This window comes from Myripristis murdjan, chromosome 14 (genome assembly GCF_902150065.1).
Source record: "Myripristis murdjan chromosome 14, fMyrMur1.1, whole genome shotgun sequence".
Lineage (NCBI taxonomy): Eukaryota > Metazoa > Chordata > Actinopteri > Holocentriformes > Holocentridae > Myripristis > Myripristis murdjan.
The window spans coordinates 31,124,238-31,150,374 of record NC_043993.1 but is presented as its reverse complement, the minus strand read 5'-3'; the positions used below and the strand labels follow the sequence as shown (position 1 = coordinate 31,150,374).

The 26,137-nt window shown below is 40.1% G+C and overlaps 1 protein-coding gene across 1 annotated transcript in view; it reads left to right on the top strand.

The window, feature by feature from the left end:
- Window positions 1-26,137, top strand: part of LOC115371013 (kin of IRRE-like protein 3) — a 141,563-nt gene that overhangs the window by 27,622 nt on the left and 87,804 nt on the right. The window contains exon 3 of the mRNA XM_030068129.1: window positions 6,905-7,054. Coding sequence (XP_029923989.1) covers window positions 6,905-7,054 — 150 coding nt within the window. The remainder of the gene's footprint in view (window positions 1-6,904; window positions 7,055-26,137) is intronic.

Here is a 26,137-nt window from a genome sequence, read left to right as displayed (position 1 = left end):
GCACATTTCCACACAGTGTTACAGACGCTAACACACATAACACTATTCAATTCTGAATAGGCAATCACATGTAAGTGCAGTATCAGCAGCTAATTCAATTGTACCCTCAAAGGTGGAGCCAAGCCCTGACTACAACCCAAGCCCGACGACACACATCACTCACGGTTTTACACTGTTAAATTACCAAGTTGTAAATTCTTCAATAAATAGACAATAAATAGTCTGTATAAAATGTGCAAATATGCAATGTGCAAATATTCTGTGCAAACCAATAATAAAGTGCAAATATTGCGACTAAAGTGCCAAGTGCCATTATTAAAGTGCACAATTAAGTTGTCTGCTTAAAGTGCATTTTCTACCAACCATGTTGCGCAATATTTACAAGCAAAGCTATCAGTCACTAGTAATGAAGTGCTCTTCGTTACACAAACTGTTCGTAAAGTATTCAGTCAATCAATCAATAAGCAATCAATCAATCAAACCCAAGTCTCTGACCCAACAATGGGTTACTCTCAGAAAAAATAACCCAGAAATATTACCCAACTCGAAAAACCCACAAACTGGGTCAAAATAAAATCCTTATAACCCAAGAAATGGTTATGGCTCTGGAAAAATAACCCAGAAATGTAATCCAACACAAGTAACCCAGGAACTGAGTTAAAGAAATAACTCAGGTGTTTTTAGAGTGTCTGGATAAAGAAACCTGAGTCTCAGCTGTCATGGAGGGAGGGTTGATGACAAAATTTTCACTTTTGAGAGAACTGTTCTTTTATGTCGATATGCATCTATTTCTCTTCTGAAACAAGCTTCTAACGACAACACAAGACATAGACTACCTCATATGAGCTGACTCACAAGCTATCAGTATCTAAACACAAAATCGATCTCATTTGTCGATGAAATTTGCAACACATAAATAATGTGCCACCACAAGCTGTGTCTTTCGTTTTTACAATGAAATGCTTTGTCGGGAGGAGAGAAGTATGTGTTGCATCTCTCAGTTCTGTCATTGCCTGGTATTTGTTGGCCCTGATGGTTCAGCTCCCCCTGTCATAACCTTTCCTTTCAAAACCCATTTCCTGTGCACCAGTATTGCATTTCAATCCCAAACCTTCAGCCTGATATACAGCACACGGGTCAAGAACTCCCACTCGTGTTTTGTTTTTTTTTTTAGTCGGCATCGCTCTGTATTCCTCTAACACTTCGACCGATCCGACCACAGCAGGACCGGTTTGTGATGTTATGAAATTGTCAGTCATTCCCGGTTTGCGTCTGGGTTAGCTGTGCCTCAGTTTTATTAGGTGCAGCAAGAAACACTCTTCCTTTCAACTAATATAATGACTCATACCAGCATATTTTGCTGTCACGTTGTGTAAATGGTACAGAAAATGCTGGTTGGCAGGGCTGTATCGCAGTACACTAGACTCACCTCCCCTCTCCTGTTGCCTCTCCTCCCTCCTCCTCTCCTCCTGTTGTGTCTCCTGCCTTCTCCTCTCCAAATCAACGCTGATCTAACACTGTCCAAAGTCGTTCTGAGAGATTTATCACCTTCAACCACCGCTGCGTTTCACATTGTTTGATTTAATTCGCACCCTTCTCTATCTCCAGCCGCTCGTTCCCACACACTGCCAGCCTTTAATGTTTTACTTATATCTATTCAGCAAAATGTATTCAGATTGCTGTGTGCTTTCCAGAGCTCCAAGGGGATTTTTTTTTCTCATATAATAAGGTGTACATTAGTGGTACTAATAATATTGCCTCACAGAGAATGCAAATGAAGGGGTTTTTACAGGTGGGTCAGAAATGTCTGACTCCAGTCCATTTAATTGTAGCTAAGCATGACGGTCTTCTTTGTCTGCCTTTACTCTACTGTAATTTGTCATATCTAGGGTTCATACTAGGTAATAACATGTGACGTAATAGTTACACATGAATCATACCAGTCAGAATTGTCGTTTATCTTAGGTTCATTTTGTTTTGGTCAGATTTCCAAGCATGAGGAGACACTGGCTGTCAGATGCCAGTATCGTCGATAGCTGAATTTATCTGCTAAAATTACTTAGTCTAGCCACAGCCGGTCATCTTCACCACAAGTGCTAGTTTCATTCATCAAATTAAAAGAATAAACCAAATAAACCAACCTGATCGCACAGAAATACATGAAATGACCATGGCTTTCTTACAGTTTTTTTTTTTTTCTTTTCCAATCGCTTTTTCCAGTATAATGAAACTGGGATCCACTTTGTCGTCATCTTCACCTCCAAACCACAGCAGAAGTTTTCTTTTGCAAATGTGTTCACACCTTTTCATCGGATTCGCACGTTTTTCACGCTCTTTTGCACAGCACCTCTCACATGTGTCATTTACATGGCTCTGACTCCATTGACTTCACTGTGGTAGTCAAAAGCAAAACATCTGCTCACAGCTCCACTCAACTTTATTTATATAGCACTTTAAAAACAGCAAAACAGTAGAAACAGTAGAAAGAATAAAAACAATCAAACAAATTAAAACAGAGCAACGTCTCATGCTGGGATTGAAAGCCAATCTACATAACAGCTGATAGAAATGAGCTGCATCACTGTGAAATCACTAGTGCACCTGCATCACTGCCCTTTCCACCAGTCACCATTCACCAATCAATCAGGATACACCTACAAAAAAGGGGCCTATATATTGTATTCTGTATTTTTTTTTTCAACTCCTTTGAGTTTTTCTGTGTAATACTATATGTGAATTACAGTATTTCAGTTTTTGCCATCTATACAGTAAAATTTTCACTTCAAAGTCTTTCTGAGTTGGGATGCAATTCTTTACTGTAAGTTCACATTTGATTGTGCAGCACACAGGAGAACCTTGTTCAAACTGATAGCTGTATTTTGTATTCTGCTGTCAACTGAATCACTGAAATTGTATATTGTCATTTATGCCGTGATAACAAAAGACTCCAGTACATACCCCAGATTCTTGTAACATTTCTGTGAATTTATCTATTCTGCTTATTTTGTGTTTACAGTTTTTTTCAGTCACTTTTTCCAGTATAATGAAACTGAGATCCACCTTGTCGGCATCTTCACCTCCAAACCACAGCAGAAGTTTTCTTTTGCAAATGTGTTCATACCTTTTCATTGGATTCATACATTCTCCACGCTCTTTTGCACAACACTTCTGTTTCATTTACATGGCCCTGACTCCATTGACTTCGCTATAGTAGTCAAAAGCAAAACATCTGCTCACAGCTGATAGAAATGACCTGCATCACTGTGAAACCACTAGTGCACCTGCATCACTACCCTTTCCACCAATCACCATTCACCAATCAATCAGGATGCACCTACAAAAAAGGGGCCTATAAATTGTATTCTGTTTTTTTTTTTCAACTCCTTTGAGTTTTTCTGTGTAATACTGTTTGTGAATTACAGTATTTCAGTTTTTGCCATCAATACAGTAAAATTTCACTTCAAAGTCTTTCTGAGTTTGGATGCAATTCTTTACTGTAAGTTCACATTTGATTGTGTAGCTCACAGGAGAACAAACTGATAGTTATATTTTGTATTCTGTTGTCAACTGAATCATTGAAATTGTAAATTGTCATTTATGCCCTGATAACAAAAGACTCCAGTACATAAGTCAGATTCTTGTAACGATTCTGTGAATTTATTTATTCTGTTTTTTTTTTTTTTTTTTTTTTTTTTTGCTTTGTGTTTAATTATCCTTTGTGCAGTTTTGCACAGTTTTATTCTGCAATGTTTGTACAGAATATTACTTAGGTAAATGACATTCATGTTTATTTCTGATATTTTTGTTGTTTGCGTTCTGCTTCTCAGAGGTGAGGTCTCCAGATAAGCCCTCGTGGGTTTCTGCCTCACCCACACGTTATGTATGTTTTTAATTCATTAATTTTCTCTGTTTTTATAAATGTGCAAATAAACTAAACTAAACTAAAACTAAACTAAACTGTGTTACAGTACAGTAAAGCTGATTGAAGGAATCTACTCATTTGGGTATACGTTGAGTTGTTTGAGGGAAATATTGGCTTTTGCTACTTGCTTTACAATATGTAATGATGTAAATTGTCAAAAAAAATATGACTGCAATATACACAGGAAAAAGTAAAGTGGAACCTGCTCAGACCGAAAAGGGTATGTTGCATTTTGGAGTTGAGTATGAAGTGAGTGAGTGGCTGGATTAGTTGTATTGGGCGGTGACAAATTGTGCTTTTTCTGCATATTTGAAATGTTTTGTCATGGTAAGAGCCTTTTGCAAACAAAATGTGTTATTTTGGGCAGAGCGCCTCTCATTAGGCTTATGGATTTACTGTTTTGATACCAGGGTTTCTGAGTTGACAGAGGAGGTAAAGCGATTGAAAAAAAACTGTGACAACGTATGACATAGTGAGGCCACGGAATGGCTTAAAATTACACGCCAGCGCCACCGAAACAGTGCCAGTGCAAAGTCAATTAGGAAAAATACGTAACACCACCACAGGTTAAAATTACGTGCCTCATTCATGCCTGGTTTGTTTTGCGTTGGCAGCGTTCCTGTGGTGCTGGCACGTAATCTTAACCCATTCTGTGACACCACCATGTAATGCGTTGTTAAGAAAGATGTGGTCATTTCATGTATTTCTGGAATAAACTGCTAACCCATACTATCATAAAAATAAAAGACTTTCCTACAGAGAATACTAGATTGAAGTTGAAAGAGATTTCAAATAAAAATCCGGTCAGAGAAGGTTAGTTTATCGTTGACTGATATTTCTAATATTTTGAGATCTTCTGCGTAATTCTGACTTGGAGTTCCACTTAACCGGCATTGCACTTTCCCAAGTAGGAAGGCGGATTCATCCTGTATCTCTGATCTCAGTGGGAAACTCCATAAATGCTCCAGAGTTTAGCAAGAATATGAAATCAATTGTATATAACCAACTAATATCCATGTAATAATAAAGCAAATTGTAATTGACCACAGGTTGACCAATAGTGCAGTGTGGTTTTAGTTAAATATGAGCCATAGGAATGCATGCATTTCTGTATTCCAGTGTAATGAGAGGGCATTTGTTATTAGTCCTATGTTATTACTATGGGCCAGTGTTGGTGAGGGACTTCCAAAGTGCCCCAGTGCCATTGATTGTTGGTCAGTAGAATAAATAGCTGTATTTTAGATGGAATCAATAAGCATTAATGTTATTTACTTTGCCCATTTGGCTTTAATGGACTCCCTCCTCTCCCTCTCCCTCCTCTCTCTCCATCTCCGGCGTGCTCTCTCTCTCTCTCTCTCTCCCTCTCCCTCTCTCAATAAGCTGACCTGCATGCATACTCATTCCTTCTCCTCCTCCCTTCCTCCCCTCATTCTTGCCGCTACTTTCATTCGGCTCCAACCAAGCACAGTTTGCTTCCCCTCCGTCTGAACTGTATCCATTGACTGGACTTCAGAGAATGGAAGAGGGATTATCCAATTTTCAAAGACTTTCTTCGGTCCGGCGTGTCAGTATCTCTGATTCTGAAAGGGAATAGTCTACCTGTGTGCTGGGGTAAAAAGAAAGGCGTAGTCTTCACATTGCCACCAGTCAGCCACTCTCTGTCACAATAAGAGAGGTGGCAAATTTATTTGTTCTATAAAGATAATCTCCTACTTACTGTATCTGTGCTCTGGCTTTGTTTATATCTCTGGCTGCTGAAGGTAACCTCTGGAGTATCACAGCACACATCTTTTCTCTGTGAGCGGAAAAACACTAATATGAAGTTCTTTTGCTATGAAATGTTAGAATAAATATGAATCCAAAAGTTCTCACTATTTTCATTTTCACTTATTTTTCATTTTATTGCAAGCAGAGATGGGATTAATCACGGTGTACTGCCATCACTGTTTTTGCCTCTGATTGATAAGTGGCATCTGATTTCATCTGTTTTGTAAGGAGTTGGGATATTAGTGTACCCCAGACGGTGTCCTTTCCTGTGATTATAGGAACAACAATGGTGCAGTGTCATCAGCTGCACTGAAGTACCAATCACAGCACAGCAATTATGGAATAAATCCAGTAAAAAAAAAAAAAAAAAAAAGTCCTCAAGGACATTATGGTTTTCATACAATAAATTCCAACATGGTATGCATGATATGCATGGTATGGTATGCAAAGTTTTCTAAAAAGGCACTCAGTGCATATGAATGACAGACAGGATAAAACCAGGCTCCTGGTTACCACAAGTGTTGGCAACCAATAAAGCACGGTTATCTTTGCTGTTTAGGAATTTTCAGCACAGAAAGGACACATTCTGTATCTGTACAGTCTGTGACCGTGCAGGCGACTGAAGCTACCTGTTCTAGCACAGAAATAAAGGCTTGTTCTACATTAGGCAGAACATACTGTGAGGACCGTTCAGCGAATCTGGACAGACAAATGACATTTCTTTGCATTTGTTTTTGAGACGGAAAAAAGAAGAAAGAAGAGAGGAAAAACCCGACCCACTCTGCTCACCCCAAATGCAGCCAAATGTGGAGTGTGTTATGTTCTCCTGACCAAAATAACAAGGCTCCACTCACTGGAAAAACCAATTGTACCCCTGTGTCTTTCTTTTGCTGTTTCTTTTACGTCTAGCTGCTGTAGCGATAGCTGGAACAAGTAGAAGCACTGTGTGAAAAGACTTTGAAATGTAATGTTGAGGGAAACAGCCACGTTACCCAGCGACTTGCACTGGTGTCATGCAGCTTTTTTTTTTTTTCTTTCTTCCTTAAATGTCGAGTGGATTTAAAATTAGATTAGTAATCGCTGTGAATTTTGTGTAATAGTGGGTGATGGTGTGTTTGTTTTGTGCAAGTCGCTCAGACTGTGTGCAGATATGCTTGTGCGTGTGCGTACAACGTGTGACAACAACTAACATGTCCTCCAACCGTGACGTTCCAGGCTACCCACGCTACGATATCGTCGGAGACCACAGTAAAGGGGAATACCACCTGTTGATCCAGAGGACGGAGATGCAAGACGACGCGTTCTTCGAGTGCCAAGCCATCCAGGCAGCTATCAGATCACGACCCGCCCGCCTCACTGTGTTGGGTAAGTCGACGCTTCTCGTGTCACTTTGAGCTGTTTAGCTGGAAATGCATGGTTCATATTGAATCATGAATTGTTGAGCTGTAACTTTGCAGCTCAGTCTGATGGGATTTTACGAGCTCTTGACTCGCAGGTTATGTTATGGACATGAATTCCAAGAGCGTTACCGTCCTCGACCACAAATTGAATTATGTGAGGAAGCTGCAAATGTAACCTGGCATTTTCAGCTTTGATTGAGGTTAGGGTATGGTTTTGGTCATGCTCAAACATCGCTGAAATCTGAAAGTTCACAATAGAAAACGTCTTTGCCAGAGTCGAAGGCAGATTTATCGACCGCGGTGCTGTTCAGTGTCAGGTAACTACTTGTTTTTTTGGTTTTTCTCCTTCACACAATCCTTCTGTGGTGGGACAAAGTGCTCATTGCATAAAATTTTGAGCGACCGGGCTCAGTCTCGTAGCTCAATGTGATTTGGAATACAAGGCCGGCATCATTACATTCCAGGGAGACGACTGGTGTCACTGCATGTAAGAGATTTGTGTACAGGAGAGCTGAAAGCCAAAGCAGATGTGGAATAATAACTGTATATAGATCAGGCAGAGATAAATAAGAAATACATACTTAAATCAAAGGCTAATCTGCTAATACAAAAATCCCCCAGGATCTGTTCTCCATCAGCTTGTCATTTGGTCCCGAATCGATCGCAACCCTCCAATTCACAAAAAAGGCTCTGCGTCAAAGAGCTGCAGCCTGTGGGCAAGCAAAGAACACTGATTACCATTATCGATTCAGCTCCTCCTTATTTAAAGCATGATATATTCCAGAGGTATCAGTCCATTATCCCACCACCCCTGCTCTAAACTCCCTCATTAGCTGCATTTTTACCCACTAATCTTAAGCTGGTTACTTAATGGGGATAGCATTGGAAGGCAGGGGGAGGAGTTAAGATGTTAGCGATTGGGGTCCATTAAAATGATTAATTATAGATAAGACGGGTACCATTTGTTTTGATTTTTTTTTTTTCCTCCGGATTTGAAGGCGGAGGAGACAAATCATTCAGACATTTGCTTGACATTTAATCCGAGTCAAGTCGGCCTGCTTTGGGAAATAGAAACTGCATACAAAGCTACTGGCACCGTCCCAAGAGTGAGGTAATAGACTCAATACATGAAGTGAAATGTGTTGGATAATACCTACCTGGATGCTGTGGAATCAATGAGAATGTGTTTTTGAATTTACTTAAAAAATATATAGATATGGATATAGATAGATCAATAGATAGATACATTTCATTGTGTAAGGAGAATATACATGTACACCTTCAGAACACGATTAAGAACTAATTAACAGCTGCATAGCATATTCATAAATACTGACACATGCCTTCATCAGGTATTCATATGCTATAATACTTACATATGTGACAGCAGTGGTACAGAGTGTTAATTTAATCAGTGATCATTTTAAATTGCTTTAAGTGCCTTTGGCACTTAAATCTGGCAGCTTTACTGAAATCGTGCCCTGCAGTTTATCATGAGTGAGTCTGCTTTTCAGACATTGTGGTCTGAAACAGCAAAAGAGTGCCTGAATTGGTACCACGCATTTAAATAAAAGAAGAAAAGAAGCACAGGTAGTTCTCTCAAGCTCTGTGATGCAAATAGGGCTGGTACCATTTTGGTGCTTTCAAGAGCTTTGATTTGTTCTTGAAGCATCACATGAGATGGAAGTACAGGAGGCACACAGTTTTTGCAGACACACTGAACGTAGTGATGTAGTGTTTCAGTTGTAGAATAAACAATTTTGGAATTTCCATACAATTTTTAAAAAAGATATATCAATACATTAAAAATTCATAATTAGCCAGCCGATGGTCAGTGCTTTCTGACAATAAAGCCACCCATAATGCACCACACTGCCCCAGCCTTTTTGGCAGCACGGTCATTTTACACATTTTTTCTCATATCAGAATCTGTGCTTGCCACCACTGTAAGTTTTTCTTTCACCTTTTTAAAGGATTCGCTGGACATCATTTTGGCAGTACAAAGATAATAACATAGCATATAATATGGCAACATAACAATACGTTTTCCATCTCACCTGTCATGACATCACAGACCGGAAATCAAAAGTGCAGCCGATCGGTAATCAGCTGAGGCAGAGCAAACCACAGAGGCCAAAGTTTGTTTTGCTGCTTGGATTGAAAAGCTTCCCTTGTCAGAAAGAAGCAGAGCACTCCTACCTAAAAAACTCCAGCAAACACAATGAATTGCTCCACTTTCCCTCGCTCATAAGCCTGGCATTCTGTCTGCAGTCACTGAGTAATATCCCCAGCAGCTCACAACTCCAGATAGGGCCAGGAAACATTAACACAGGCCCCGGGCCTGGGTGACTCTGCACAATGCTGCTGGGATGAGAATGACCTATGAGCAGGGAGTTGTGACCATTGACCCTTGTTTTAGAGTGGCAGGGTAATCTATGTGGCCTTGGAGACTTTGGGGGCTATTGAATAAAGCATGAGATGGAGCAGGTAGCTGATCCACCTGGGAGAACCCTAAAGCTAATTAGATCCTTAGAAATCCCTCCTGTCTCATACATATATATGACTGTATACGTACACACACACACATGCGCGCACACACACACACACTCACAGAGAATGCTTCGACAGACAAGCATGGTAAGGGCATTCAGTCTGACCATTTGTCCAAAGAGCAGAAACCCCTATTGGAACCATAGGTCGTTGCTATTTTAAAAGGGGTTTCGTGGCTCAGGAGGCCATTCACACAGTAGCAAGTGCAGCATTTGTCTGCTTAGAAATAAAGAAAATCATAGCTTTTTACAGCTCTTCGATCTCAATAGAAGAAGCCAGGTGGTGTCATTCCTTCAAGACCTTTTTTTTTTTTTAAAAAATGGTCAATTCAGTTGTCTTCATCATTTTTATAAACCAAAAGGAGACATGGCCCTTGACTGTTTATCATCTCCTCCCATAGAATCGGAGCTATTTATTGATGGAACCTTTGATTGTGTGAAAAGAAGAAGGAAATGGGTTTCACAGCACCTATGGCCTAGAGAGTTTCTCAAGCCAATTGAATTTTAAGTGTTGATTATGAGCTCTTATACTCGTGGCAGCTGTACCAAGGCCAAGGAAGGAGCCACTCTCAACTTTTTCATTTTTCTTGCCTTCTTCTTTTTTTTTTCTTTTTGCAAGTCTTTATGAATTCGCACAAAGCAGAGGAGGTCGTGATTTACTAAGACTGTGCTGTGTGGGTGCATCGCATAATTCCTCTCACCTCAGCTGCTTGTGCAATTAGCGTTAAGAGGACAGAGAGAGTTGACTTTGAAATTTGTGCAAATCAGATCCCAACAGAGCACTGTGCATCCACATACACCCCCTCCCCCACTCAGTCGCCAGCTGCATGCACTGTGTCTTTATTGCTAAGTTTCTACAGGTACAATAACTTGGGCAAGTATTCATAAACATGACTCAGAGGTCCTCCAAATGGAATCCTGTTTATGGAGCTTAAGGGACAGATGTTTTCGCAAAGGGTTTTGACCACTGCTGAGTTGAGTTGAGCCTCCAGTGATGCCACCTACTAGGTGTCTATCTTCAGACATCAGAAAATCAATCAATAAAGAGACCTCAAGTGCCACAAGCTGCTGAGATGGGTGACTGTATTGACAGTTTCAGGAAGCCATTCTCATCTCCGTGACAGTGCAGAGAAATTAGACAATCTAATCCCGTCTGAATGGTTACATGAAATTACAGACCCCTCCCATGTTAGTAATTAAAACTTGAACGTGGTATGGAAAACTAATCCCATACAATTAAGTCTTAAGGTGTGCTTTCAAGTCAGTAAATAGAGAACGAACTTGTCATCATCTCATAGGGTTTGTTCATAATTTGTCAGTAGCGAGTCAGTAGTGAATACCTAGACAGTGTGATGGTAGATGGTACACATAATGTATTTACCAGTGTTTACTTAATCATTTTAATACAGCTGTGGGGCTTATAATAATTCTAGTTTTGTCCCGTATCTGTTGCTGTTTGGGGCTACGTTAGGTGTAAAGTTGAAGCTCTAGTGCTAAAAAGGTATTTCATTACTATATAATTGCTACTTCTACAGCATCTGGATTACATTTAATTTAGTTTCATGCAACGTCAAAGCAGCGGTAAGATATTACTGACCACTAGAGGGTGTTGAGAGCTAAAACGGCATTTGTATACACAGGTTCATTGCAGATTAGTTGCAACAAAACCAAATGTAAGAGGGAAAAAATCGGTTTTTGAGATGGAAATGAGGGACACATCTCAGTCTCACAAGGCTCCTCTTGGATTTCTTGGATTATTTTGTCTCTGACCTTCAATTTGAAAATGTGATGAAGCTGCAGACTTTCACTAACAAGGTAAACAAATGCTTTAAGTGATTTTTTTTTTCAGCAGTGCTGTCTGCAGCGACAGACGCACTGATGTAAAATTTGGATACGTTTATCTGCAAGATGTGACATTTCAAAGACGCTGTAAATGAAGTTGAAGCGGCGAGGGAGTGAAGTGGGCAGAGCTACATTCAAGGCCAGAATTTGACAACAAAGAGAGTGAAGAGGTGGAAAACAGCAAAATGGCTGGGCCTAGTGACTTGGTATAATTAGGGGTACATAAGTCTCCATAAAGCACAGGTTAGTTTCAGGGAGATAATGGGTTCTGAAATCGCTTACTGCAGGCTTAAGGCAAAATTACAATCTTTCTTTTGCTTTAACATTTTCTCTGGCAGTGGTGGCTTTGCTCTTGTTGTGGTGGTGCGCCACTGCAAAATGAGTACAGAGGAAACACTGGTATTTACTATCAGAGCATGTAGGGGTAACATGGTGAGCTGGTAAGTCTGAAATAAAATAACCCCTGCTGTACTCTAATGAGGGCTGCTTGTCCATCAAAACGTTTGTGAATAAGTATTTTATACATTGGACTAATGAGCGTGTAGCTGTTTATTCTGTGTAGTTACTTTCCCACAGCATCCACCTGGCTAATTCAGGTACACGCTAGGAGACAGTATAAATAAAGCCATGGCATCATCAAATGATAAGTGACGAAACTGAGAAGTCAGAATAGTTGACTGATACCTAATGTGATTGCCTGGAACTGATCTTGAAGTGCAAGTTTGCCAGATTCCTGCTTGAAGGGTGGCGGATCATGACATTCAGGCAATTCTGCCATGATGGTGTTGTCTGCAGGGAAGTGCTGGATGAGTCAAACTTCAAAGTGCTCAGCCCAGCTCAGAGTTCTTGCCTTAGCGCCTCAGAAGTGTCAGGGTGCCTGCTATTTTCATGGTCGGTAACAGAACTGTTTCCACCAATTGTTCCTCAGAGCCTGCATTGTTCTTTGATTTGTTGGTCCCGTGGCATTTTGTATTTGTACTTCTGCTGGATAACTGTGTTGTTTCTCATGACTGTGAGACTGTGCTCAGCACAAATAGTTAGCATGTCTCCAAAGCACTTTGCTCCAAATCTTGTTTTTTTTTTTTTTTTTTTTTCAGCTCAGCCTAGCACTGAGGACCCTTTCAAGGATCTTGCCATTCCTCAGAATGTGCCAGAGAGTCACATCTAACACTAATGGAAGCAGTGCTTGGCCTTAGTCTCTGATGGTGTGCTTGGCTCTTAAGCATTGAGAAGTGAGGCAAAAGGTTTCTTGGCTGAAAGATACAGATGAACATACTTTTTTTCTTATGTCAACAAGTGCTTCAAGCTAAATATGGGCACATGCTCGCCTGCAACCAAGACAACATAGAGAAAGGTGTAGCACTGTCCTCTTTCTGGGATCCTTTGTGAGGATCCCAAATCTATCCTTAAAAAAAAAAAAAAAATACAATAGCTTAACAGTGCAGCCATCACACATTGCCCTCTGTTTTTCACAATTACCATAAGAGTCCAAGAGAGTTCTGCATTGCCAGTTTCGTTTTTTTTTTTTCCCCCCTTGTTTCAATGTCCTGATAGACGTGGCAACCTATTGTGAGATGATTTGAGTGGGGTTGACTTGGGGTGAGCAGTGTGGGCTCTGAATAGGGTTGCTCAGTCACACAAGGGTCTGCCAAAAGCATCTGTCACTCAGGCCTGGCTGCATCTACCCACATAGCTTGTGCCACTGACATGCATGGTTCTGGCTAGGATTTTCCGTTTTCTTCAACCAGACGCTTCCCTATAACTCTGTCACTCCACTGAGGTCCGCCCATGCTTTTCTGACAGATATTCTCACTTAGAATTTGGTCAGAGATCGTGGTCCTGCACATCAAAGCTGGGGAGGCCCCAAGGCTTCAAGATCCTCTGCCGTTTTGGCCGGGAACACCAAGCTACCATGTGTGGCCAAGCAGGAGTCTTGAAGAGGCTTTGTTCTGTCAGTGGAAGACACACAAAAGCATTGCCCTGTTTACCACAAAGGGACAGCCAGTGGCACTGGAGTGGACTGGGAAGAATGTCTTCTAAGAGTTTTTGCTTCCAAACAGAGTATGTGCCGGAAAGTGAGTTTGAACAGCTAGAAATCTCAGCACCTGCTGAAGTAGTAAACTGAGTCAGTGGTACGAACAAATCACCTCATTATAGAGTTACAGATGTATTATAATACTTCCATACCGTGGTGCAGTAAATATCCAAGTTGTTTTCCCTGCTTCATTATGGTTTCTTGTTGTGTGTATGACCTGTTTTTTTGTCCTCGAAATTTGAACTCTATTTCTGTCACACTGTAGGAATGGATGCAGAAAGACGGCCCTCACTGGCTAATGAAATTCAGCGTAGAGTATACCTCGCTCTCATTTATGCACGGTGCACTCAAAGAAGGACAAGAGCGCACACATTTATTTTTCTGTTTCAATAAAATGTTTAATAGTTCATAAATGCAAACTGACACACGGAGCATGAAAGATGATTATTTGTCTCTTTTTTTTTTTTAATTAATTGCAATTTCTCTAACAACGGGGCATATTTGCCAAGTCATTTCTATGTAACATATTTTGACAGGTATTTATTTATTTTTTTTCCACGAGTCCTTTGTGGCTTATTGTTAAACGTGTATGAAATCCAGTGCACTGGCTAACATGGGTCTGTTCAGGGTGCTACAGCCAGAGGGATGAAATAAATTGTCCCTTATCTCCAGAGCACTTAGGCCAGTTACATCCTGTATCTAAAGTAAGCAGTTTAATTAAGTTCGCTGGCATTTCTTATCTGGAGAGGGAACAATCACTAATTTGAGTCTGTGGCAGACCAACAGGGCTCAAGTTCCCCATTCTTAATTTGGCTTGTTAATAATGGCACACACAGACCCAACTGTAACCTTACTGCCACTAGTGCTTTGCTCAATTTGTTAAAGGTAGAAACACCACACAGGCTTACCGAAATAGGGGTTGATTTATTTCTTTTCTGAAAAGTAATTATCTTTTTGAGCTTTTGAGTGTGAGGAACAGGGTATTGTCTGTGTAATTAAGAGAGTAAAGTGGCAGAGGTGAGTTTGGAAGTTCCAGTCGACAAGGGTTTGTTCGACCAGTAGAGCACAGACTTTTGCAGAATGCCTTAGAGAGCTTTTCAAGACACAACATGGGAAAAAAATAAATAAAAATAATGAAACAGAATGGCTGTCTCCAGTTAGCACCTCTGTAAATAATGCACTCTCCTGGCAGCAGCAGTCAGACAGCCATGTAAGAGCAAATCCACAGAAACTCAGAATAACCGGTCACATTTTTCCTTATCTGCTGACCTTTTCCTCCTCCATCTCCTACATTCTGATTTGTTTTTTGTTTCCGTAAGGATCGCGGAATTAAAAACAACAGAATGGAGTCATTTGATCTGATGGATTGACAAGGGACTGACAAGATGACACACCGCCATGCTTAGCTCTCCCAGTGCTTCGTTAGGTCGAAGAGATTCATTTTAAACTCATCGGCGATGTTTTCCACTCAGAATTCAAAGGTGAAGGGTTCGGGTTAACCGTATTCAACCCTATTCAAGGCTTAAGTTTAATTTAGAAACCAACCAGTGCCATCGAGACAAATGTGCATTTATTTTATGATTGTAATTCTGTGAAAACCCTCTGGGAAAATATTTCAGATTGGTTAAAAATATATTCTATCCAGGACGCCCAGGCAATTTTTGGCTAATGTAATCCTAAGGCTGGCAAAATATTATAACATAATATGATATGTAAAGCTGAATGTGTTCAATCTCAACCAGCCTTATCTGAAAGTGACTTACATGTGTTTTGTAAATCTCTGAAGCTTATGAGAAAGAAAATGCTGCAACATGACTCAATATAACTGTATCCTTAACAATATGTCAGTAATGATTTGTGAGCCCCCTCACTGCATCTGTGTGGGTTCACAAGAAACCTATGGAGAGCTTGCATGGTCCTAACAACCATCCTCTTAGCAACAATGGCTTTAAATGCCCGACTGACTGCGTTTCTAAACTTACAACTTGGCTATCTCAGCAGAATTCAATTGGATTATGTCCGCACCGTTGACTGAGAACTGAATAATTTGATCATTGTTGCATTTAGATAATGTCAATTTGTTTTCGAGCTGGTCAGCAGCCATCACCTCCCACTGAAAACATCTGTTGCTTTGCTCAATTAGCTTGCAGCTAAAAGGGCAAAAAACAATAATTATCAATAACACATCTCGGTGTTTTGAAACAGAACTTATAGACCTTTTCCACAGCAGTCATTTTGACATGAATGGCAGGGTATGCACAGGTGTTAATAAAGATATGAGTTAACATAATGATAATTAATGTTGACCATTAATGCTATCTCATGTCAAAATGCCTGCTGTGTAAAAGATCCACAGGTATTATGGTAAGACAATTTACTCATCACACTATTCACTTTTACTGTCAAAGCACTGGCCTATATCCACATCATAAAAATCTTTTCTTGTGTTTCTGTTTTACTGGCTCCGTTGTTCTATATTCATCCATCCTCTGCCCACAGCTAATTCCCCCCTTGATGGCACCAGACGTGAAAGGAGATTTGTGACACAACTGCAAAACCTCTATTGACCGGCCACATTTAATTAACTTGGAACTGCTGTGCCTCATTCACAAACATGCCAGTGCTGGTGGGGAAGATGACTGGCACTTTTGCCAACTCTTCTTCCTGGAAGGCAGCTATTGGCTGCTGAAAACGACGCTCGAATTCACCAGATGATGTCAAATGCCAATTTGCATATCAAGACTGTATATTATGTCAGTCCTGCTCCTAGTGGAAGGAGGGGCCACACTGCGTATGGGGAGCGCTGGGATCATTAGCGATCCTTTGGGTTCGATAAGGAGCTAGTCAGCCGCACAAGGGTGGAGCTCCTGAGATGTTTATAGCGCTAAGAAAACTCAATTAGTTCTTTGAGACTTTGGTACATTTCCTGAGTATTCCCCATAACTGAAGCAGTGCCTGAAACCTCTCATTCTTCTCCAAAAAGCTGGTATCATTTGTGAGATTATTAGGCAAGATCCGACAATTCAGACTGAGGCTGCTGTTGTACCGAGGCAATCAATATAAATAAACTGCGCTCCACCACCTTAGTTATTGCAGCATTAGATGCATGCAAGAAAGCTACCTGTCTCCCACCAATGTATTTATTATTAATCCACACCACATCTGTGCATATACTATATTCTGCATTAATGCCTAATGCCAGGGGAAAGTCTCCTTACCAACAAGTGGATCTTCTTATTCCCAGCGGATACATTCTAGCCTTTTAATACACTGCAAACCATCTTTTTGTCCATCACATCAAGTAGTATGATGTCTCCAGCATCTCTAGATATTTTACACTGCAAAAACTCAAAATCTTAACAAGATTATTTGTCTTATTTCAAGTAAAAAATGTCTTATTCCTAGTCAAAATATCTCATTAAACTTAAAATAAGACATGATCACCTCAGAAGTAAGTTGTTTTTAGACAATTGTCTCTTGTTTCAAGTGAAAATTTGCTTGTTTCATTGGCAAAATTTGTTTTCTTGTTTCTAGCTAATTTTCGCTTATTTCAAGTGAATTTTCACTTTTTCCACTGGCAAATTTGACAATGAAACAAGCAAATTTTCACTTGTTTCAAGTGAATTTTCACTTGAAACAAGTTACTTCTGAGGTGATCATGTCTTATTTTAAGTGTAATGAGATATTTTGACTAGAAATAAGACATTTTTGACTTGAAATAAGACAAATAATCTTGGTAAGATTTTGCGTTTTTGCAGTATAGATGGTCATTTCATACACTCTGTACTGCAAGTTTAATCACTATCCTATGGTTTTGGCGTTTATATAATTAGGGCGTTTTAAAACTTTGCCCTCTAGGTTGCAGGTCTGCAAACAGAAAGGAGCGGCCAGCTAACAACCCAGCAGCTAATGTGAGCGAAGTTACCTCCGAGGAACATGTACACCACTTAAAGAGTAACTACACCAATCCAAAATCTGCAGGATGTCTGACTTCTAAAGGTGAAAAGTAGGGTGACTGCTGGCAGGTGATGTCACCACCTGTTGTGCTCTATGTGTGCTGACATTACCTGCCTTCAAAGTCACCATCAGGCTTCACACAGATTTGGGTTTGGGGTGTAGCTCTTCTTTAAATAGTGGCTCAACACCTGCAGAAAACGTCTGCTGCACTGCCCCCTAGGGGTTGAAACTCTGAGGCATGTTGCACACCTGGACACACTTAATCAGTGATGTATCCGCAGGTACTTTGCCACTGACAGCTGCTAAAAATACAAGCTGCTACATCACTGATTGGGTGTGGCAAGAAGTTCAACTTGCCTGAAAGTTTCAGTCCCGCCGACAGGGCAGTGCAGCAGGAGAAACCCTATTATGAGCTCTTGAGTTGACAACCGGTGAAATGATTTTTTGCTAGATTTGTCGCCAGTGACTTCTGAGAAATAAGGTCACCAGGTGGGTGTAAGAAGTCACTAAATCTAGTGGCAAAGTTGCCAGGTTGGCAGTGGTGAAGACGGGAGCATCTGTGGAGTTGCCGGGGAGAAATGTGTCGCTTTCTTGAATTCACTCTTTGCTTCTTTTTTTTTTTTCACTGTCACAGAGGTCAACCCCCATAGTTGATTTTGGGGGAGTGAATCCTATGAAATGAGTCATGGGGCATTACCTTTTCCAATGACCTGTGATAAAGTGGCAGCTGGTCCCCTAACCTCAGTCCTCAGTGACTCCTTGTTAACATAACACAGTTCAGGGAGAGGAGCAGAGGATTCACCAGGCAACAGAAGTCAAGTTTATTTCTCACCGTACTCCACTTGAAGGCAAAAATCATCGAGAGCCCACTCGTCAGCCCATGTGGTGACGGGCAGATGGCCACTGCTGGAGCCATGTTTAGTGTTTAGATAATGTAAATGTGCATGTCTGCGGTATCTGCTTTCACAGTCAGCTGTAGTGTGCATTGATTTAGCATCAAAGAGCCAGCGATATTGAAAATTGTCACTCAGTCAGACCAGGGAGAGAGGGGGGAGGGTGTGGGGGGGTCATGATTTATTCAGAGCATCCGAGAGAGACCGAAAGGGAACCAAATACATCTTGCCATCCTGACATTATTACTTTTCTTACTATTCTCATTAGTTGACAGAGTCTCTGTTATTATATGCTGGCATAAAAACATGCAGAAATAATATTTCCCCTTGCCTTTCATTGCCTGGGAAAAACTCATACATTTATGTGTAAGATGAATATCTCCTGCTTTTTTTTTTTTTTTTTTTTTTTTTTTTTTTTAAATAAAGCATCTGTTGTGAAATTCATGGAAAAATTCATTTTACAGTATAGGCTCTTGAAAGGATACTTTTTTTTCTTCAGTAGTTGACACTTTTTAGGAGAAAACATTTACTAAGTTGGTACTCCAATTAACAGTTTTAGACACTGAAACATTGAAAGCAAGACTTGGTGCACCACAGTACATGAAAGGGGCATTAGTGTCGGTGGTGTGGCTATGACTTGCACTGACATAAGCGTTGTCTGTTGCATGTTTTGAACTGTTTTGTATCAGATGTCAGACTGAAAACTGACCCACTAGGAAATCTGAGCGCCTGGTGAACTAATGGTCAACTCAGTGGCACTGGTCCACCTCATTACAGCCCCACAGATATATTATGGTTATTTTGTGCCATGGGGCAGCAAAAATCATATTTTTTGCTCCTTCAAAACAGAGATCGATTAATTGATTTCAAAAGGTGTCAAGCTGAGAAGATTTTATAGTCTGCAGTGGCGCCGTTACGTGATGTTTCTTCATGGCATGACAAAATCCATCCATCCATTTCCCCATAGCTGCTTATTTCTATTCAGAGCCATTGGGGGGGTGGAGCCTATCCCAGCATGCACCGAGCTGGACAAGTTGCCACTCCACCACAGGGCGGCATGTCAACATCCCTCAGTTAGAAGTTGCTCTCGCTCATCAGTAATTAACGGCATGACTTTAAGATTTGCTCACAGTGTCCACCCTTTACTTGCGCCGACATCCACTCCACGAGTCTCACGCAAAACACACACACACAGAGAAAAGCCTGTATTAGAGCTAATAAATTTCTACCCATGTAATTACTATAATCGAAGGCCTAAATGAAGATTTTCATTATCTTAGATTAGATTAGATTAAAATTAAATGATCCCTGTGAGGAAATTGGGTCGCCACAGCAGCAGAGAGGATGTAGACAAGAGTAAGATAAGTAGAGAGTGTGCAGAAGGTAATACAAACTGTTACACACTTTAAAAAAAAAAAAAAAAAAAAAAAAATCAGAGTAGTACAGCAAGTAAGTAAGTGGAGAAAAAGAGCCTTTGACAGATTTACAGGTTGAAGCAGACGTGAAAGTGTGCATCGCTAACTACCCAAAGCCCTGGTCCTCTTCTTTCTTCCTCCTTCTTCCTCTTTTCTTAATTCTTATTTCAGTCACTTATTGAAAGGAACATTGATTTTTTTTGTGACTTTTTAACTGTGTACTGATAAATTAATGACTTAACTGGCCAAGTAGGTTGTGCAAATTCGTATGTGACTTTTTGATGCATCATTAGAAGTTGTGTAGGCTATATGTGTTTAATAATATAATAATTATAAACTATACATGCAAAATGCAAACAGATGGTGGAATATTTTTATACTACAACACATACTGTATGTGTTAATGGATTCATAATCTGCGCCTTCAGATTACGAATGCATGCCCACGGGTTTGCCCTAGAAATCTTTGGGCATGAATTCATAATCCGAGGGCATGGATTATGAATCCGAGGGCATGGTTTGTAAACTGTGCACACAGATTTCTAAACCGAGAGATACAGATTTACTTTTTTTTTTTTTTTTTTTTTTTTCTCAGCTGACCCCAGGGGGGCTCTGTGGTATGCAGAGATGTTTCCCAATTTCCTCAAGCATAAATAAAAGATGGGTCCGGTTATGCTGTATTTACTCATATACAATAATATATACAGATATACAGATATATGTGCAAATGAAATACATGGTGCAGCCATAACCAGCTGATTCTGGTTTGTCTTGTTTTTAGTGACATTTGGACTCACTGTGGGAGCCGTCTTAACACATTGTACTGTTATAATAAAGACACTCAGTTTAGACTCTGGCTAGAAATACCAAAACTTATCCAAGCCAGTCGCCTGAATAAAATGTTGCTGTTTTACACGCCTGCAAACCAACAAATACGTTGAAATGTCAACACTTTGAACAAAACATATGTTGCATTTAAACGTTTAGACCTATAACCAGTGTGGTGCAGCACATCACTTTGGTTTGCTATGTTACCCACCAAAACTACTTGGTTAAGGTTAGGGAAATGTTTGCTGTCGTGGTTAAGGTTAAGTTTAGGGAAATGTCATGGTAAATGTTCACTAATCTTAGCTAGCTCACATCAATGTTAACTAAAAACGAACGTGGCTCTCATTTGACACAAACCCTGGTCTGCAGAAGCAAAGCCCTCTTTATTATGCCATCCACATTTGGCCCTACATTTCAACGTGTTCTTGATTTGCAGAAATGTAAAATGCCAACATTTTTTCCTGGGCTGACTTATCAGTCCAAACAAAGAGGGGCCACACCTGCATCACAGCTCATCACTTCTCATCTTGAGGTGTTTGTCATCTTTGGCAGACGATGTTGAGTCCAGTTTTTGTTTCACAGGCGGCTGCTTTCACTTTTAACAGCTTGGCCTCTTCAGAGAGCTTAATCTGCCTATTTGTGCTTGGATTATCTATTTAAGAGCTATGCCATTCTGTAGGTGGCGCTCTTTTCTTTGCCCACTAAGCCGTGATGGACACTTGAACTACATCAACTTCCAGTTCCCAACAGATTTTTTCCCAGGAAAGAGAAGCATTCTCATAGAACAGCAAATGTCGACGCTTTAATGACAGAGAGTTGGAAAACATTCAATAAGCAGGATAGATTTCTCTTTCAAATACTGCTAATTTGCTCTACTGGAGCCTAATTTATGAACATAAATGTTTCTGTTACGCTGATATGTTGGTGAGGATAAGGTCACCCGTGAGCAAATTACAACTGGTGCTTCAGAAAGAGATGAATTAACAACACTGACTTTTTCCTATCTTTGGCAAGTAGCCAACGTGCATACACTACATGCAGTTATCAAAAAATAATGTGCACTGTGGGGAGGCACGTGTGGGGTTTTCATCAGCATATATTACTCCTTAATTGAGATCACAAACACTCTGACTTTCTACTGTATCACTACTGCAAAATTATTTACTTATGCCGTGCTCTCGTGGTATTGATTAAGAGCAATTATTTGTTTTTTCACTGAATCCATTTGACTTACATTGTTTGATTGCTTCAGTGTATTCGGAGAAAAAGGAATATCTGTATATATTATAGAGTTTGCACTCGGTATACAAAACTTGCATACACTTGGCACACTGCAGGACTATGAATACCAAATTCATGTCGAGGGTGTAAGGTCTTACTTTAAGTGTTATCTGGCAGGCGCGGTGGTGGTTTTCTATCTTTTCTGTCATGGGAAAGAAAAATGATCCGTCTATCTGTGTGGATTGAAAATGTCAGCAGAGCTTTTTATTTATTTATTTATTTATTTTTTATTTGTTTATTTTTGTAAGTTGATTAGGCAACAGCACACTCCTCCACTTAAACGCCACAGATGAAATTTATTAGCCTTTCTGGGGTATTGAAATGAAAAACAGTGGGGAAAAACAGGTAAACAGCATTCATCATTTAAGAAAAGCCTTTAGCGTGACGGCCGAACTGATATTTACTTTCTTGGATGGACAAAGAAAGTGCAGAATAACCATTTATTATCATTTCTGTCAAAGAGGATCCGACTTCAAAGCTCAACTGACAGCAATTATAAATGAATAAATAATTTAGCACAGAAGCCTGTTTGCTGTGTTGTATTAGCCATGCGATATTTTGTAGAATGTTTTTAGAGATGTAGTTTAAAGAGTCCGCTTTTTTTTTTCTTTTTTTTTTTTTGTTAAGGGGATATACATTTAAACCCCACTTCTACAAAAATAACTCTCCTATTATGAAAGCTGGCAGTCCAGTGAGGAAGTACCTGTGTAGCCTGAGACCGGATATAAATAACTTTCCCCACAAATCTTCTTGAAAGAAAATACACAAGTGATTTAAGAAATACCCCGAGTGCTTGTCTCGGAAGCTCGCGTTGTACGACCTTGTTTTGCTTGGCGTAGATTCTCCTGCAAAGGGGTCAAGGTACATCAAATATGGGGAAAGTGACCCTAATGAGCCTCATATAAATAAGACGTTTCATATCCATCATAATATCCTGCTCCAGCAAGGTTTAAGAGAAACTTTTCGCGAGACACAGTGTGCTCCAGATGCTGCTCGTAAAGGAAGCAGTGCTTTTACAGTGAGCCTAATAATAAAATGCTCTGTGGCCACTGGAGAGGAGGAGAAGGAAAGTTAGAAATGATGTGAAGGTCTTTAATACCTCGGAGGATTCATTTCTACTTTGTGGCAAGTGTTTGTATGTGTGTGTGTGTGTGTCTGTTAAAAGTATAGATGGCCACCAAATGCAGCCTGTCAGGAGGGCTGTAATCAGCAGCACAGTAGTTGTGAGTGATGAGGGAATGCCATTAGGGCGACGACTACACTTTTGTTCTCTGCACAGACAATATAGCTGGATATGTAACCGCAGTCGATACAGTGAAGGCATTTCCCTGCCAAAATGATTTGAGCATGAAAGATAAATGATTTGTCGGAAGCCACGCTTCACAAGTGGCATATTTATTAGCCAATCAGCGCAGAGCATGCCGGTCAATGGCTGGTTAGAAGGAAACAGGTTCCGCCAATCAGATCCCTACATCTCTCTTCTAGCCCGTTCCTTGCTTGCAAATTACCGCTCACGCGCCTGCAAATGGCTTTGGCAGGGCTTTGGGAGCGGAAAAAGCTGCCAAACGTCTGCATGCATGAAACCGACGGCGTGCAAAGTGTGCAAATCTGAGCGAAAAGAAATAAGTTTTGAAAATACAGATATCGTACATGTGGCGATGTGACATCTCTTTGCACTCTCGCAACATTTGTTACACTGTTGTACATAGCTCTTTGCAAATACGAATCAATTTTTCCTGCTCAAATATTGGTATACCACAACAGGCTGTTTGTTAGTCTTTTGAAAATAGTTTGCAAATGGAAATCCTTTTTTTCTCTGCTCAAGAGATTGTGAGCAGAGAAACAGCTTGGCGATAGTAATAATTATGATGACGATCAGATTTGTCTACCCTGAATTACCCCTCAGAAAAACCCACTGGGAATCACAGAAATCATGCAAGAGAATACATTGTGCTGTACAAAGTGGAAGCCGCTGTTCCTCGCTGGCTGTGTAACCTTGTAGACTGTAGCCTGAAATCCACCGAAAATGAAGAGCTTATTTAGTTTTAAAGGGAGAGAGAAAGCCATCTTTAACTCATGCTCTCCCTCTCTCTCTCTCTCTATCACTCTCTTATGCTCTCGCTTTTCCATTTCTCCCTTCCTTTCTTCCAAGCACTCAGGATGTGCCATCTGCATGTTGCCTTTGATTTAGGCTTGCCCCAGATCTGCTACCTAATGAGCTGAGAGCTCAATCAATAATTCACTCAAGTTTGAATAAAATCCAGGATGATCAGATCCAGTTTCATACAAGAATGTAATCAGTGCCTTTCAGCAGTCTCGATGCTGCTTCTGCCATTAGCTTTATCACTCTTTTTGTCTCATACTTTGCTTTGAGTTTTTTTTTTTTTTTTTCAATCCCTTTTACACAGCTTTCCTTTTACTTGTTCCCTGACCTCTTTGCCATCCACAAAATGAAACCGACAAAATTACTGGTTGTCCGCATTCCTCTTTTGCCTCTGACTAATCACTCACCTGTGGGACCGCGGCAGAATATTCATTTTTTTGTCAAGTGAATAGAGAGTACATACAGTGTAATTTGGAGGTGGAATTAAAATGAGGAAAATATCACCAAATGTATGATGTTGCACAGCAGGGTTTAGGTCACCTCACTTTCAGTTCACTCAATTCAAAATGTAATCTGAAACCACAATTCAAATAATAATGATGGCTTTCATTCTCAATTATTTTTCAGAGTTTGGACATACAGTGAGAGGCTGTTGTGGCAATAGATCTGCATATATTTTTTTTTAATTTAGAGAAAATCTCCTTACACACATTACTGCATTAAAACTAAATTGATCTTAGCCTTGGTATACAGGCTTTTTGCCGAGCAAAGTTTGGACTGGGGTTGAAAAACAGCATTTATATGCCATTGATAAAGCTGATCCTCTTAAACTTAGTGGGATTTAAAGCCTCTAATGCTCACAACTTAGTCAGTTTTAATGCTGAAACAACTTGGCATTGCTCATTTTACATATTCCAGTGATACACAGTTTATATGCTTACCATCAGGGAAATGTGTGGAAATTAGCTTTCTCTGGCACAATGGAATTGCTCTGCCCTATATGAGACATCAGATTAAGATTAAACTCGAGAATGAGCACTAAACAATCTTGCAGCACTCTAATGGCAGATATGGGCAGTTTTCTTACTTTTGAATAAGGAGGTAACAAAAGCTTCATTTTTCCACTCAAATGTGCCGCTCACAGTTCATCAGTACAGCAAACCAAACATGAAGTGGAAGGTATTAGACGTCCCCATGGCTCCATGATATTACCCCTATTCTACTGAGAAAAAAACAGATTGCAGAATTCACACAACATCTGTCTTTTCATTAGCAGAGAGTTGTGTGATAGCACCGCTGATACTGAAAAATAAAGTACTTCTTTTGTTCTAAAAACAAAAAATTCACGGAAAATGACTATTAGCTCAAGTGTTAATTAGATTACACTAAGAAACGGAGCCTTAGGACTCGTACACACTTGCAGCTATAAACATTATGGAAGCCCTACCCGCTCTCTAAAACTGTCAAATCCACACCTCAAGGGGATGCAAAACTGCAAAGACCAAGTGTTGGAAATAGTTAGGAAACTTCAAGGGTGTTAGTTTTGGGTGCATACAGAGAGCAGATATAGAAACGTTTGCTCTCCATAATCTCATGTAGGCCTGAGGCTAGACTAGGACCCTAAAATCACAGCTCAAAAAGCTCTAGTTTTAAGACTTTTAAGAGTGGACATGCACCCAAATCACCCTGATCGGGATTAGTTTGGATTGCCAAAAAAAAATTATATATATACAGTATATATTCTTGGCGCCTTGTTGAGAGGGCAGATTAGTTGGGAAGATTCACTTCTGTTTAGTTATTAGAAAACACTGATAGAAACTCTGACCAGGCAGACAACATTAGTGTTTCTTTGACACTAATGATGATCTCGGTGTGAGGTTTGCACCTACTGCGTGTACAGTTAGAAATTTATGAAAACTATCTCATTAAAAAGTTACCAGTAAAGCACCCTAAAAGTGTGTACAAGACCTTCAGGCTAAGGTTTTGCATTTTTTTTTTTTTTTTGTAGGTTTTTGTATTTAGGAAGCTAACGTGGTAGCTAATAAATAATGGGAAGTTATTACCAATCTGGGTTATCAATGTTTTCCAGCCTTCCTCTATCACTCTATCATTGTTGTGCATTTTGTATTACATGTCCGTAACAT